Source organism: Mirounga angustirostris, unplaced genomic scaffold, assembly GCF_029215605.1.
Source record: "Mirounga angustirostris isolate CCGP_5_RB_7025 unplaced genomic scaffold, mMirAng1.0.hap1 SCAF_9, whole genome shotgun sequence".
Taxonomy (NCBI): domain Eukaryota; kingdom Metazoa; phylum Chordata; class Mammalia; order Carnivora; family Phocidae; genus Mirounga; species Mirounga angustirostris.
In genome coordinates this window covers 53081579-53098472 of record NW_026991717.1, presented here as the reverse complement: position 1 = coordinate 53098472, position 16894 = coordinate 53081579, and the positions used below count along the sequence as shown (strand labels likewise).

The window sequence follows — 16894 nt, the reverse complement described above, 5'->3', positions numbered from 1 at the left end:
TCCCAGGGTCCTGGGATAGAGTCCCACATCAGGCTCCCTGCTCAGCAGGAAGCCTGCTTCTCCCTCTCCCGCTCCCCCTGCTTGTGTTCCCTCTCTCTGTCAAAATAAATAAATGAAATCTTAAAAAAAAAAAAAAAAAAGACTGTATACATGGGTAGAATAATTATCACATTATCAGCTTAATGGCTCCTTACAATTTGTAGACATCCTATCACTTTATCCACTCCTATCAATAACCATCTAGGCAAGGTATATTAGTAAGAAATTGTAGGCAACCCTTGTATAAAAGAATAAGAATACATTAAAAGATGACAGTTAATAAGGTAATTAAATCCCTTACTCTTCCATGTTGGTTAGAACACTCCACACAGCTGACTTGGATGTTTCCATGCTTAGCACCAGGAATGATCTGCACACATTCAAAGTCACTTGCCAAAATAACAATATCACAGCCTGATCCATATGCCTACAAGAGAAAAGTTTTGCAGTATGTAAGATACAAAACTTGTGAATTATACCTTAGATCTTGTTGCCACAATACTTTGACACATTTTACAAAAATAGTTAATGTAAAAATATTGATATCAATTTCCAAGTAAGACATGAGAAGTCACATGAAAAATAAATAAGCAAAATTCACATTCAAAAAAAAAATGGATGATGACACCCCATGCATTATCTTTCAACAACTAGTACAAGAAAGGATTCTTCTAGTTCTTAAACACTACAGCCTCTGTCCCTGCAGGTCATAAATCTTTCTGTTCAGAGGTTCCCTCCAAAGCTCATCTTAGTAAACCCTAAAGAATAAAACCTTCATCTGAAGGTAATAAGGCAGTGAAGGCTGCAATTGTGTTCCCAAGCTTCTAACCAGGCTTCAGAAAGATCAAGAAAGAAATCTGATGCATTTTCCAACACAAATACACATGGCTTAAAGAGCTAGTGAAATAGACATGAACCCCCAAGGCAGAATTACATGCACTAAAGCAAAGACTAAACTTAAACTCACCAACTGCCTAACAGTGAGTAACAGCCTGCCTGCCCCTTCCCCTCAACCTTATGAGATGTGAGGGAGAGGACAACAACCCAAAGTGGCTTCACACACAAAAAAATTAATTAAAATAAATCTAATTTAATTTTAAAATAAACTGATTTATATAAAATGTTAACAAGTATAACTATACAGTCTGCAAAATGAAACACAAAATTAAGTTCCTGGAAAATTCCCTAGCTCACAGTAAAACCAAATGTTTCTTTCTATTGCCACACTTCTTGATGTATGCTATTCCTGTTTTGCAACTTTGTGAATTTTATGAAGACATAAGGGGCAGAGAGTGAGGACACTTTTCCTTCTTCTCTGGAACTCAACTTATGACTAAATATTCCAAACAACCTAACAATCTAATTCTCAAATGAAAAAGCTCCATTAAAAGCTACATATATATACATTATGTATATATGCCAAAAAAATAATTTAAAAATAATTTATTCCACTATCTCTACAACTTTAAGCCATACAGTCCTGTCCTACAAAACACAGACATCCAACAGCCAGGGCTGACATGTGAAGACATAACCTCTGAAGAGGTCCACATATGGCTGCTAATGAAAAAGGGAAATGAAGATAAAGAGCAGGTAGGATGACAAACACTACTTCTAGTGGTTACTAACACTAACAACGTTACTTCCAACGTTGCCAAAATCCCCCTGTAACTGCTATCAACCATCTTCAACTCATGTATTTATAAATTCAAGGAAGTTCACCAAAAGAAAAACAAAGACAGAATTTTAAGCAAGGGAAATATGGAAAAAATCACTTATGGGAGGAAATAACTATTTATATTCTTCAGACAAGGCAGATTTGCTATACCATGCATTCAAGAAAGCTAAACTGAAAGAGTGTAGGCAAAAGAAATGTTTGTATCACCCTAATTGTTAAAATATTATTAATCATCATAAAAAAAGGAAAAATTCTGTAACTATGTATGGTGACAGATGTTAACTGGACTTACTGTGGTGATCATTTTGCAAGGTATACAAATATCAAATCATTATGTTGTACACCTGAAACTAACATAATGCTATATGTCAATTATACCTCAATAGAAAAAAAATATATTAAAATGACAAAAATAACCCTACCTTTGAACAATATTTCAAAATTTCCAAAGTGCTTTATAGTATTACCACAGCAAAGTAAACTGATGAAAACAGCATAAACTTTAGTTTGAAATCATGTATGCAGGATTTTCAATTTGGGTTCTGCCATACTAAGTGATAAGTTACTCAAGCTGTCTGAGAATTTCCTTGTGGTAAGATGGAAGAAATAATATTAACATCCTTGTGGTAAGATGGAAGAAATAATATTAACATCTTAATGATGAAAATTAAAGTAGAAAATCTATTTGCATAGTGCTTAGCACACATCATTCATTTAAGAAAAACAAGACAAACAAAAAACGGGGCATGATGTCCCAAGCCTGTGCTAGGGACTGGGAATACACAGACACAAGATGTGGTTCCAGAGAGTGTAATGGGAAGATAACCAAGTGAATCACCAGTCACAACTAAATGACAAACTGCCATGACAGAGATATCCACAAAATACCAGCAGAAGACAGATGGTAATCAATAAATGTTGTATCACTCCCCCCTTTAATCTTTCCAACAAATTAAAGGAAGATATTATCATTATCATTGTATAAAGAATAAAGTTCATTAATTTGCCCAAGATTATATAGTTAGTAAACAGAAGATGTTCAAACTCCAGTCCTTAAAATTCTTAGGCTGTTTTTCCCTACACTGTACATCAAAGACACCTAAAATATTCCAGGTATTAGTATACCTGCTTCTCTAAAGATGGGTCATTCCTAGCAACTGCTACTAAAGATAGATAGGCTTTTACTGCTCAGTCACCAAAAAGGATGTTTACTCTTTCCTAAATATTCATAATTGCCAGATCTTTTCCAAAGGACATGCACCATACTCCTTAGCTGTAGGGAATCTTGCTGTTTTTCTGATCCTGCAATAGCTCTCAAACCTGGCTGCATCAAAATCACCTAAGGAACCTATTAAACATACAGATTGCTCAGTCCCACCCCAGACTTATTAAATCACAATCTTCATGGATAAAAGAATTTGACAATATCTACCAAAATTTTAAATACAATATACCCTTAGATCAAACAAGTCTTTCTTTTACCCTATAAGCATAAAATTTACTTACTTACAGCAGCAAAAACTGAAGATAATCATACTGCCCATCAGTAGGGGAGGTTAAATAAATTACTGAATATCCATACACTGGAACACTAGGTAGCTACTAAAAGCTGAGAAGCCACTAGTCTAACATGGTCCCGAATTCCTCATCAAACTAGTAATTCCCATCAAAATGGAACAAATGTGTCTGGTCCTGGATTCCTGGATCCACAACTAGGCAATGCCTACAATTTTATACAATATCCATGGTCACGGCTAGAACAGAACCCCCTAAACTGTTGCACACAAATATCTTGCAAAAGTACAGAGGAAGACTATTATTACTTTTTATCTAAAGAGTCTAAAGCAGGGAAAAACAGGGGCCTCATAATCAGTCAAGATTGAATCACATGCATTCTATAACTGAAGGCTCACAAGATTTTTTAATGATTTATATAAACACATGTTTAATATCTGTCAAGTTCCCACCACACTAAAATGTCCATCAAAGCAAGCAACCAACGTCCTGTTTACCACTGCACTCCCAGCATCTAGCATAAGTAGTCTTCAATAAATATATGTATAACAAATACATGATCCAAATCTTCCTAATTTCTGCCTCCAGAAGTCTCAGTACCTGGAAACCTAGTCAAAGAACATGGAGTTCAGACAGATGACATAACCTCATTGCTAATAATCTGGCCAAATTTACAACAGCAGCTATACAAGGAAAGACAGATTTTGGCTAATTTTCCAGCCTAACAGTATCATGGATTTAAAAGACCTACCAGAAGGGAATCTACCAAAGCCCTCCTTAATAATTCATCATTTAGGGCGCCTGGGTGGCTCAGGTGGTTAAGCAACTGCCTTCGGCTCAGGTCGTGATCCTGGAGTCCCGGGATCGAGTCCCGCATCGGGCTCCCTGCTCAGCGGGGAGTCTGCTTCTCCCTCTGACCCTCCCCCCCTCGTGCTCTCTCTATCTCATTCTCTCTCAAATAAATAAATAAATAAATCTTTTAAAAAAAATTCATCATTTACTGAATATTTACTATAATAAACCTACCATCAGCTAGGTCTTTATGAACACTGTATCTTCACAGGCCACCTTTTCTAGATGGAGAAACTGAAGCCCAGAAAGGGTAAGTAGTTTGCCCAAGTTCACAGAGTGAAGGTTCATTTGCTAGGAATAAAGCTCCTGCTCTTTCCCACTACCTCACCCACCTCTACTCTTAGAGCTAGAAGGCCCATGTTCATCTTTGTAATCCCAAGTATTTACCACAGCACCTAGCACAGAGTAAATACTCAGTAAAACCCAACTGCTAAGAGGTTTATACAAAAGCTGTAATTATTCAAGAGATTCCCAGTCTCTCAATTTTAGGTCAAAAGCAATTTTGTTTCCATTCTTCTTTTTCAGAATTCAGTCTTACTAGAGGAAGAATTTATAGTGCAGGAGGAAAAGAAGGTACTCACTGAGACTACACACAAATACCAAAATGAACCCAGGGAATATGAAGTGGGCTCCTTTGTACTAAGTAAATGAAGTATCATTGATTTAGCAGAGTATAAACTACTCCACATGTGGGAGATAAGCCACAGGATCATTACCGGAAAGCAGAAAAGGGGGGGCAGCAAGCCTTTTCTGCAGGAAATGGAATCCCTTAACCAGGTTCTTCTTCCCTTGGGCTCTTGGCAGAACCACTCCTGTGCCAAAGCACCGCATACCAGCATCCTGCACTCACAACGGTACTGACCTATAAAATATTTTATCTCAAAGTCAAGGATATGGTTTGGCCCCAACACATAGATAGGGCCTATGAAAAGAGAAAGCATCTTAGAAAAACACACTTTCCATCCATTCATGTGGGAGGATTTCTTTTATGGAAGGACTGAACTGTCCTTATGATAAAGAATAACCAGCTGGACAATAAGTCATAACAAGAGATTATTCTGTAGCACAGGCCCTCATGTCAAAGACATGCTTCAAATATATTAATCTTCACTTGTTTTAACCTTAGTTTTGGACAATAAATCCATCCTTTTAGGAAAGAGAAAAACAGTCTGTGCTTTGAGCATTGAAACTAAGAGTTTTCAACCTGGAGTCTAATGGATGGAAATCATAGATGGTCTCAGAAGGTCTCTGAACTCCTGGAAATTACATTTAAAGTCATGTGAATGTGCCTATTTTCCTGAATTCACAGATCTCATTAGTTTGTCTAAAAGAATCTCTTCTTCCTGGGGCACCTGGGTGGCTCAGTTGGTTAAGCAACTGCCTTCGGCTCAGGTCATGATCCTGGAGTCCCTGGATCGAGTCCCGCATCGGGCTCCCTGCTCAGCAGGGAGCCTGCTTCTGCCTCTGACCCTCCCCCCCTCTCATGTGCTCTCTCTCTCATTCTCTGTCTCAAATAAATAAAATCTTTAAAAAAAAATAAAAAAATAAAAGAATCTCTTCTTCCTTAGACAAAGTGCATGGTGTGTCACATTAGCTACCCCACAATAATTCTATGGAAGCTAAAAACTTGAGTATTTGGTATTACCAAGATTCTTTTCTGTTTTTTAGTTGTGATATCCAAAATTTCATTGGAGGAGCCTTGCCAATTAGTTGAGCCTGAAAAACAAAGTCACCCTCTTCTTTTACCTTATCAAAATTTCACTTGAGGAAAAAAATTAAATATCATCTTCTAAAGTCATAAAATACTCTGAATTAAAATACTATCATTATCATAATAAAGATATTGCTGCCTTCTCCAGAGGGTTTAATGTCTTTGTGATTGTGTGTATCTCAATAGACATAACACAATCATTGTCCTAACTTCAGTTTTATCTATAATTGCCTTAACTACATTATTTTCAGAAAAGCAAACTAATACTTATATCCCACAAACTGTTCTAATTTTTCAGATTTCCTTTAAGTCTTAGATAAAGTGTAAAGAAATACTTTTTTAAAAAAAATCCTACACAAACATGACTTCTCCTAGGGGAATATAAAATACAAATAGATGAATTACACTGGCATTTTCTGTGGAATACTTGGATGCTTTAACATCCTTGTGGTTACAGGGTCAAAGTTTGGGGTCACTGACAACTGTTCACATATCTAAATTTAAAAGAAGAAGAAAAGCATGGTGAATTAAGAGGTACTAAGCACGGGTCCTGGGATCGAGTCCCGCATCGGGCTCCCTGCTAGGTGGGGGGCCTGCTTCTCCCTCTGCCTCTGCCTCTCTCTCTGTCTCTCTGACTCTCATGAATAAATAAATAAAACATTAAAAAAAAAAAGAGGTATTAAGCATGTTGAGAGGTTTATCTAATTTAACAAGGTGTTGTGGTCTTACCAAGAATACTCTACCGAGAGTGTTACTGTTAAATTCCCACCTCTCCCTGAGAGTGAATTTTGACTCATGTATGTTCGCCCTTCTATAAATGAGGGCACATGTTGTTAAGAGTTAAAAAAATAATAATAATTAACAAGAATTTTAAGAGGTACCATTTATTGAAAGCCTACTGGGTAACAGATATTATACTACGCATTCTACATTCCTAGTCTCTTTTTCAAGACTGCAGTAATCCCCGGGGCGCCTGGGTGGCTCAGATGGTTAAGCGTCTGCCTTCAGCTCAGGTCATGATCCCAGGGTCCTGGGATCGAGTCCCGCATCGGGCTCCCTGCTCCTTGGGAGCCTGCTTCTCCCTCTGCCTCTCTCTCTCTGTCTCTCATGAATAAATAAAATATTTAAAAAAAAAAAAAAAGACTGCAGTAATCCTAGAAGTTAGCTATTAATCCCACTTTAATATGAAGAAATAGAAGTTCATAAGATTTAATCAAAGTCTTAAGTAGCAAGGTAAATACACGGCTGGGAGGAAAATTAAGGTCTCTACACTGTTTTATCCACTTCACTAATAACCATCACCTTTCACTTTGTTTTCTATTTTTCAAATTTCTGTTCTTCTTATTGATTGGTTAATTACATAAATTCATTTAAATTCTTCATTGCTACTGGCATCTTTGCTCTATAACAAACAAAAATCTAAAGAAGACAGGGTTGTCTGGCTTTGATGGTCACTTGGTTGTACCAAGTTATCTACACAAAGAGTCTTAAGAGGCCAGTCTTGACCTATGAAAAATCTTACAATCAAGAAAATGAAGCACAGGGGCGCCTGGGTGACTCAGTCGGTTAAGCGTCTGCCTTCAGCTCAGGTCGTGATCTCAGAGTCCTGGGATCGCGCCCCACATCAGACTCCCTGCTCAGCAGGGAGCCTGCTTCTCCCACTCCCTCTCCCCCAGCTCATGCTCTGTCTCTCTCTGTCAAATAAATAAATAAAATCTTTAAAAAAAAGAAAATGAAGCACAGGTTAACAAAAATTTCCCAAGAAAACATCCTTTCCCTCTTCATTTTAGTCATATAATTAAACACCTAACCGCTTATGCTCCTCAGAATTAAAAATTAACTTCTAGGGGTGCCTGGCTGGCTCAGTCAGTGGAACGTATGACTCTTGATCTTGGGGTCATGAGTTCAAGCCCCATGTTGCTCTTAAAGATTACTTTAAAAAAATTAACTTCTAAAACAAACAGATTTCCTTTTTGAATGGGTCCCTTATTAAGCCAGAATTTTCATATATCAGTTATCCATAAAAGCCACCTACAAGTTAAATATACCATTTTAAATGTTTAATTTTAATCTTTTCAACAAGATTTTATTTTCTTACAGAAAAAGCAACATCTGCTAATTTAAAAACCAAATAGGAAAATTAGTTCACCTTACCCTTGACCACTCCTCCTCATTCCCAAGGAGAAATCATTTCACAGTTACCTATGAGCCCTTCCTGAAATGTTTAGTGAACATTAAGTGTAGCTATGTGTAAACATTTTTTTTACATAAAGGGATTATACGATACACAATTCTGCAACTTGTTTTCCACTTAACAATTTATCTTGAAGAACTTTCCTTAGCAGCACAGAATGATCTCATTCTTAATAGTTGCAGAATCTTCCATTTGTGGCTTTGTCATAATTAATTTAGGTTGTCTCCAGTCTTTCACTATCTTTCACTTTCAGTGAACACCTATTTATGATATTACACATATGTGTGCGAGTATACCCAAAGGATAAATTCTAAGACATAATTTGCTGGGTGAGTGATTAAAATCAGTAACTACTCCAAATTGCCCTCCAAAAAGATTATATTCCCCATATGTAGAAAAGTACCTGTTTCTCCACTTCTTCACTAACTCTGATAATTATCAAATGTTTTTATCTTTCCAATACAACAAAACCTGCCATCTCCCTGTTGTTTTATTTGTATTTTTATTAGGAAGAAAGTTAAGCATCTTTTCATATATTTATCAACCACTTATATTTCATTCTCTGAAAACTGACTATTCCTATTATTGGTCCATTTTTTTAACTTAAATTCAATTAGCCAACATATAGTACATCATTAGTTTCAGATGTAAATTCAGTTATTCATCAGTTGCATATAACACCAAGTGCTCATCAAATCACATGCCCTCCTTAATGGCCATCACCCAGTTACCCCATCCCCCACCCATCTCCCCTCTAGCAACCCTCAGTTTGTTTTCTATAGTTGAGTCTCTTGTGATTTGTCTCTGTCTCTGATTTCTTCCCATTAAGTTTTCCCTCCCTTCCCCTATGATCCTCTGTGCTGTTTTATATTTCACATGAGTGAAACCATATAATTGTCTTTCTCTGATTGACTTATTTCGCTCAGCATAATTCCCTCCAGTTCATCCACATCAATGTAAATGGTAAGATTTCATCCTTTTTTTGATGGCTGAACAATATTCCATTGTGTGTGTATATACCACATCTTCTTTGTGTGTGTGTGTATACACACATTCCATTTGACATACACACACATATATATACACATACACACCATATACATGCATGATGTATATATATACATATACATTTTCGTGTTTGTGTGTGTATGCATCTTTTTTTTTTAAGATTTTATTTATTTATTTACTTGAGAGAGAGAGAGAGTGAGAGAAACAGCATGAGAGGGGCAAGGGTCAGAGGGAGAAGCAGGCTCCCCGCTGAGCCGGGAGCCCGATGTGGGACTCGATCCCAGGAATCCGGGATCATGACCTGAGCCGAAGACAGTCGCTTAACCAACTGAGCCACTCAGGCACCCTATACCATATCTTCTTTATCCATTTATCTGTCAATGGATATCTGGGCCCTTTCCACAGTTGGCTATTATGGACATTGCTGCTATAAACATTGGGGTGCTGGTGCCCCTTCAGATCACTACATTTGTATCTTTGGGGTAAATACCTAGTACTGCAATTGGTGGGTCATAGGGTAGCTCTATTTTTAAATTCTTGAGTATATTGGTCCATTTTTTAACTGAGTCTTTAGTATTTTGCTCTGAATGATTTATAAGAGCTCTTTATAGATAAAGGAAACTCACCCTTTGTCATATATGGCTAATAAGTTAAAAAAAAATGAAATGCCTGAACTAAAAATATATTAGGCAAAGGACAAATCATTATTTTTTCATTGAAATAGTATATTTATATAATACACAATTCCAATTTGAAAAGTTTTATAAATAGATCACAATAGGCCATGGACTATTTTAAAAGCCCAATTTATGGATTACCAGGAAACTAAACATTTACATATAAAAAATATACAAACTTAGTGAGATTTTTCAAAATGAAATTAAAGTCTACAAAATAACAGTACTTATCAGCAATATATTTGATCAGCCTCATTTGTTTTTCTACAGGCTTCTATACCTAAAATCAAAGGCTTAATCATTATCAGCTACTGCCCACCACCACTATCCCCCAAAAGAGGTAATCCTTCTGCCAACAGAAGTCCATACTACAGTTAGAAAAGGGGAGAGCAGGTGGCTGGGTGGCTCAGGCATTAAGCGTCTGCCTTCGGCTCAGGTCATGATCTCAGGGTCCTGGGATCGAGCCCCACATCGGGCTCCCTGCTCCACGGGAGGCCTGCTTCTCCCTCTCCCACTCCCCCTGCTTGTGTTCCCTCTCTCGCTATGTCTCTGTCAAATAAATAAAAAAATCTTTAAAAAAAAAAAAAGAAAAAGAAAAAGAAAAGGGGAGAGGATAGTATTTGAACAAACAGCTCTCCTTTCCACATGACTAGGAAAAGACTTTCCTAATATGATTCAATCATCCTAACAGCCTAAAGTCCACTCAAGAATGCTGAATGACGGAAAAAAAAAAAAAAAAGAATGCTGACTGAGCAGAGTAAATAAATGAGAAGGAAACTAAATAGTATGCAAAAAGCTTAGAGCAAAAAATTACCCTAGGTCAAGAGACAGGTCAGAAATAGTATTACTACATGTGTAGTAACCAAAGGGGATTTATTGTTCCTTTTAGAAACAACTCACATCAGGAAATGCAAAATTAACAGACTACTTATAGTAGTAAAAAAAAAAAGCCAAGTTGCAAGTAGTAGGTATACTAAGTGAAACATAAAACTTAATAATATATAAAAAACAAAAACTTACAGCTGAAAAAATAGAAGAAAATTTAAGAAATTAAATATTAAGAGTGAAAAAAAAGAAATATTACAAGTGTTTGTGATTAAATAAGAAACAAAATAATTCTTGTTTTAATTTCTTCCTAACTCCAAAGCAAAATGAAAGTAAAATGTTCTTTAATTAAAACTTTAAATTGAAAAAAGAACGATCTTAAGTATTAGTCAGAAGGTAGCCAATTTTGACAATTTACTGACAAAATAGATGGAGCTATATAACAAACTTCTAAATATGAAGCTAACGAGAAACAGACCTACCTGTAGTATAAACTAAGCCTATTTCTATAACCCTGAATAAAGAAAACATTGGTTTTTTAAAATTTACTGATGCTAGTAAATAATCTGAAAAGCAAATGAGACCTTGTAAAGAGAAATATGCAATAATTAATTACTTTGCTCTAATTAACTATTACAAAATCAGCTCTATCTCCAGCTTGCACGCATTTCCACTAAAAAGTAGGTCTGGAAGTAGAAATCAAAAATCATCTCTTCTAAATATGTCAGTGCTAAGAATAAACCATTCAAAGTATGACTTACCAAAAGTTTCCAAAGGAAATCACAGCAGTATTGGCAAAAGTAAGTCTCATGGACTGGCCAACATGTATAAAAACCTGGAGCCACCTTTCAGCTTCAGATTTGTTTTCTAAAGCTTGGAATATATAGCAATTTGCTTCATAAAGAATAATGAAGTAAAAGACTACTTTTTTAAATGGCTACTTTTAAAGAAATAGGATAATTTTCTGACATTAAATTATGAGAATTACAGAAAATAAGTGACTCAATATTTTGTTCCTTAATTGGTTAATACATTTTACATTAAAGAATTTTAAAGTCAGCAGCTCTTTCTGCCCACGGGTTCTGTCCCCGTGCTTTAATAAAACTGCTTTTCTGCACTGGGAAAAAAAAAGAATTTTAAAGTTCATAGTACATTAAGTAATATGTACCAATATTAATATGTAATATTTAACAACTTCCACTTGTTTTGTAACTACTGCAAATTTCCAGACATTCATTTAACCTAAATATTGATATTTTGAGGGAGATGGTCCTGACGGTGTTCCAAAAAATATTTCCCAAATGATATGGTTAAACTATTAAATTATAATTAAACTCTCAATACTGTCAATATGGTGGAAAGAATATATTCCTGAGAATCCAGAGGTGCTAATACTGACTGTAACAATCTCTACAGACATTTCCTTCATCAGTCAAATGAAAGATGGCGACTAAATCACTTCTGAGACCCCTCCTTTCAACTTTTAAGCTGAAATTCTGTGCACAAATTTGCATCAAAAAGTCCTGATGAAAAGATTAAATAATCCAGTGTGCACTATTCTGCATAGAGGCCCAGCTAAATGGTCTTTATGTTGTAACTCCTTCCCTTACTCACAGCTGACAGGATGTGAGGATGGTCCAGAGTAATGAACAGTGGCTATCAGCCACTTCAAAGAGATGGCCTAGGCCAAGCAAAGTCTACTCTGAAGATTTAAACCAAAACACCCAGAGTTAGCATGAAAAGTTAAGCTGAAAAGTCATAAATGTTAGGGGTAAATCAGCAATTTGAAACTGAAACCACCGGTTTAAGAAGTGAATGGATCAGATATACAAAAACAAAGAACTCATGAAAAAACAAGTATATAAAGCTCCTAAGACAGTCTTGATTCTACCAGCTTTTTAGTCCCAATCACCCTGAAGCCCAATTGCCCCTCCTTGATGGTTCATTGACATAAACCTTGCTTTTACTTCAGTTCATCTGTCCCTTGCCTTGACTAGAACCAAAACTGGTACATAGATTAGGAATACGCAGAGCAGGACTTCAGAGAAAATGTGGAATTGGCTATGATTAGATTAGGGAATTAGAGTAGAGAATGCAGTGAGGATGCTAGTTTGGAAAGCTAGCAAAACAGGATGTATAAAAGAGATACAGTTACTAAAGCAGTCACCTATGATCCTTTAGGACCTAGAATATGTCAGGCATATCTCCTTTAATTGTGCTTTGCTTTACTGTACTTCACAGAAACTGGTTTTTTTTTACAAACTGAAGCTTTGTGGCAGCCCTGCATCAAGCCAATCTACTGGGGCCATTTTTCCAAGAGCTGAAAGTGCTCACTTATGGCTGTCACATTTGGCAATTCTCACAATATTTCAAACCTTTTCATTATTCTTATATTTGGTATGGTGACCTGTGATCAGTGATCTTTAATATTATTGTAATTGTTTTGGAGTACCATAAACCATGGCCATATAAGACAGCAAACTTAATAAATGTTGTATGTGTTCTGACTGCTCCATTGAGCAGCCATTCCCCCACCCCGTCTCCCTCTCCTTGGGCCTCCCTGTTCCCTGAGACACAATATTACAATTAGGCCAATGAATAACCCTATGATGACCTCCGAGTGTTCAAATGAAAGAAGGAGCTGCACATCTCTCACTTTAAATCAAAAGCTAGAAATGATTAAACTTAGTGAGGAAGGCATGTCTAGAGCTAAGATAGGCCAAAAGGTAGGACTCTTGTGTCAAACAGCTGGGCAAGTTGTAAATGCAAAGGAAAGTTCTTGAAGGAAATTGTAAATGCTACTCTAGTGAACACATGAATGATAAGGAAGTGAAACAGCCTTATTGCTCTTATGGAGAAAGTTTTAGTGGTCTGGATAGAAGATCAAAGAAGCCAAAACATTCCCTTGAGCCAAAGCCTAATCCAGGGCAAAGCCCTGTCTTTAATTCTATGAAGGCTGAGAGAGGTCAGAAAGCTCCAGGAGGTAAGTGCGGAGCTCGTAGAGGCTGGGTCATGAAGTTTAAGGAAAGAAGCCACCTCCATGACATATGAAGCAGCACGTGCTGATGTGGAAGCAGCAGCAAGTTATCCAGAAGACCTGGCTAAGATAATTAATGAAGATGGCTACATTAAACAACAGATTTTCAAAGTAGATGAAAGAGCCTTATGTTGAAGAAGATGCTGTTTAGGACTTTCACTGTTAGAGAGAAGTCAATGCCTGGCTTCAAGGCTTCAGAGGACAGGCTGACTCTCTTGTTAGGGGCTAATGCAGCTGGTGACTTCAGGTGAAGCCAGTGCTCACTTACCATTCTGAACATCCCAGGGCCCTTAAAAAATGATGCTCAGTCTACTCTGCTGGTGCTCTATCAGTGGACCAACACAGTGTAGATGATAGCACATCTGTTTACAACATGGTTCAGTGATTATTTTAAGCCCACTGTTGAGTCTTACTGCTCAGAAACAAAGATTCCTTTCAAAATATGACTGCTTATTGTCAGTGCACCTGGTCATCCAAGAGCTCTGATGGAGACATACAAGGAGATTACTGTTACTTTCACACCGGCTCACACAACAGCCATTCTGCAGCCCATGGATCAAGGAGTAATTTCAACTTTCAAGTCCTATTATTTAAGAAATACATTTCATAAGGCTACAGCTGCCACAGATAGTGATTCCTTTGATGGATCTGGGCCAAGTAAATTTAACGCTTTCTAGAAAAGATGTTGTAGAATGTCTCGAAAGTTGGGTTTGTCTGATGTTTCCTCATGATTAGATTCAGGTTATGCATTTTGAGCAGGAGTATCACAAAAATGTGGTGGTGTTCTTATTACATTTCATCAAGAGGCACAATTTTCATTTTACCCCATTTCTGGCGATGTTAACTTTGACCAGTTGATAAAGGGTGGTGTCTGCCAGGTTTCTCCTCTATAAAATTATTTTTTTCCTTCATAATTACTAAGTATCTTGTGGAAAAATATTTTGAGGCTATGTAAATATCTTGTTACTTATCAAACTTTTACCCACTACTTTTAGTATCTACTGGACAATTCTTGCCTGATACTACTATGATAGTTGTCAAATGGCAATCATCTAATTCTGTCATTTCATCATTTATTAGTTGGCTTTCCTCTGTAAGGAAGAGTTTTCCTTATTTCTGTACGTTTTTTACATTAGTAAGGGTCATGGATTCTTATCTCATTCAAAGGGTTAGAACCTTTACTATCAGTTATTTATATGCTCAAATTTTCCCAGATTTGGCTAATAGGAACTCTTCAAGTTAGCTTCCATGTTGTCATCTCCTTTGAACAATTCCTTACTTTCTGGCAAAAGACATTCTAGGCTCATCTTGTGATTTCCCTGCCTCGGCCTAGAATGTTGTTTCCTTTTAGTGGAGAATGGTATTTATAACCAAGATCTAGATGCCAATTGTGTTTACTGCTACTGGGGTATCACTGCTTCTAGGCCCTCTCAGCCAAGAGACTAGGAAACAGATGTGTGTGTGCGCGCACGCATGTGTGTATATAGACACTAACACTCATTTTCAACTCTCCACTGAAAAGCTTAGAAGCAATTACACGCAGGACACACATACATCCCCACCGTATCTATGTATCTCTATACGTATACATCATTGCTCTCTAGATGTATATAAATATACACACATATGCACATGATACTATAAACAAAATATATACATACATGGATTTATGCACATATATATAAGGTCACGTTAACATCCCTAATCTGATTATTTCCACCACAGGATTCATTCTAGATTTCCTACTTTCCAAATTTGTAACTCCCTCTTCAATAATGGGAAATCTGGCTCACATCACCCAAAATACATTTATTTATCTGCAATTGTGGTATATTTGGTGTTTTAAGAAACCTTTTGTGTGGCACCTGGGTGGCTCAGTCAGTTAAGCGTCTGCCTTCAGCTCAGATCATGATCCCAGGATTCTGGGATCAGGCCCTGCATCGGGCTCCCTGCACAGTGGAAAGCCTGCTTCTCCCTCTCTTTCTCTGCTCCCCCGCTTGTTCTCTCTCTCTGTCAAATAAATAAATACTTTAAAAAAAAAAAAATCTTTGGCAACCTAAAAGTCATGAATGAAATTTTATTTGGCTTTTTAATTTCCCTATAGTTGACACACATTACATTAGTTTCAGGTATACAATACAGTGATTCAACAACTCTGTGTTAAACTATGCTTATCACGGGCGCCTGGGTGGCTCAGTTGGTTAAGCGACTGCCTTCGGCTCAGGTCATGATCCTGGAGTCCCGGGACTGAGTCCCACATTGGGCTCCCTGCTCAGCGGGGATCCTGCTTCTCCCTCTGACCCTCCCCCCTCTCATGTGCTCTATGTCTCTCTCATTCTCTCTGTCTCAAATAAATAAATAAAATCTTTAAAAAAAAAAAAAACTATGCTTATCACAAGTGTAGCTATGATCTGTCATCATACAACACAATCACAGTACAAGTGACTGTATTCCCTATGGCGTACCTTTTATTTATATTTATTTTATATGACTTATTCATTCTGTAACTGGAAGCCTGTATCTCCCACTCCCCTTCACCCATTTTGCCCATCTCTGTCCACCCCTCTCACAGCCATCAGTTTGTTCTCTGTATTTATATGTCTGATTCTGCTTTTTATTTGTTAATTCGTTTTTTAGATTCCATATATAAGTCATATAGTACTTGGCTTTCTCTGTAACTTAGCATAACACCCTGTAGGCCCATTCATGTTGTCACAGATGGCAAGATCTCATTCTTTTTTACGGCTGAGTAATACTTTATTGTGTATTATCACATCTTCTTTATCTATTCATCTATTTATGGACACTTGAGTTGCTTCCGTATCTTAGCAATTCTAAATAATGCTGCAGTAAACATACGAGTCCATATATCTTTCCAAATTAGTGTTCTCGTTTTCTTTGGGTAAATACCTAGTAGCAGAACTACTAGATCATATGGTAATTCTGTTTTTAAGTTTGTTTTTAAACTTTTTTTATTTAAACTCAATTAATTAACATATTATTGGTTTCAGAGGTACAGGTCTGTGATTCACAGTCTTATATAATACCCAGTGCTCATTACATCACATGCCCTCCTTAATGTCCATCACCCAGTTACCCCATCCCTTCACCCCCTCTCCTCCAGCAACCCTCCGCTTGTTTCCTATGATTGAGAGTCTCTTATGGTTTGTCTCCCTCTCTGGTTTTGTCTTGTTTTATTTTTTCCTCTCTTCCCCTGTGATCTTCTGTTTTTGTTTCTTAAATTCTACATATGAGTGAGATCATATAATTACCTTTCTCTGATTGACTTATTTCGCTAAGCATAATACCCTCTAGTTCCATCCACGTCATTACAAATGGCAAGATTTCATTTTTTATG

At 36.9% G+C, this 16894-nt stretch overlaps 1 protein-coding gene across 2 annotated transcripts in view; it reads right to left on the bottom strand.

The window, feature by feature from the left end:
- Positions 1–16894, bottom strand: part of DMXL2 (Dmx like 2) — a 148472-nt gene that overhangs the window by 113888 nt on the left and 17690 nt on the right. For both annotated transcript variants that reach the window (XM_045900074.3, XM_045900075.3), the window contains exon 2: positions 341–466. In XM_045900074.3, coding sequence (XP_045756030.1) covers positions 341–466 — 126 coding nt within the window. The remainder of the gene's footprint in view (positions 1–340; positions 467–16894) is intronic.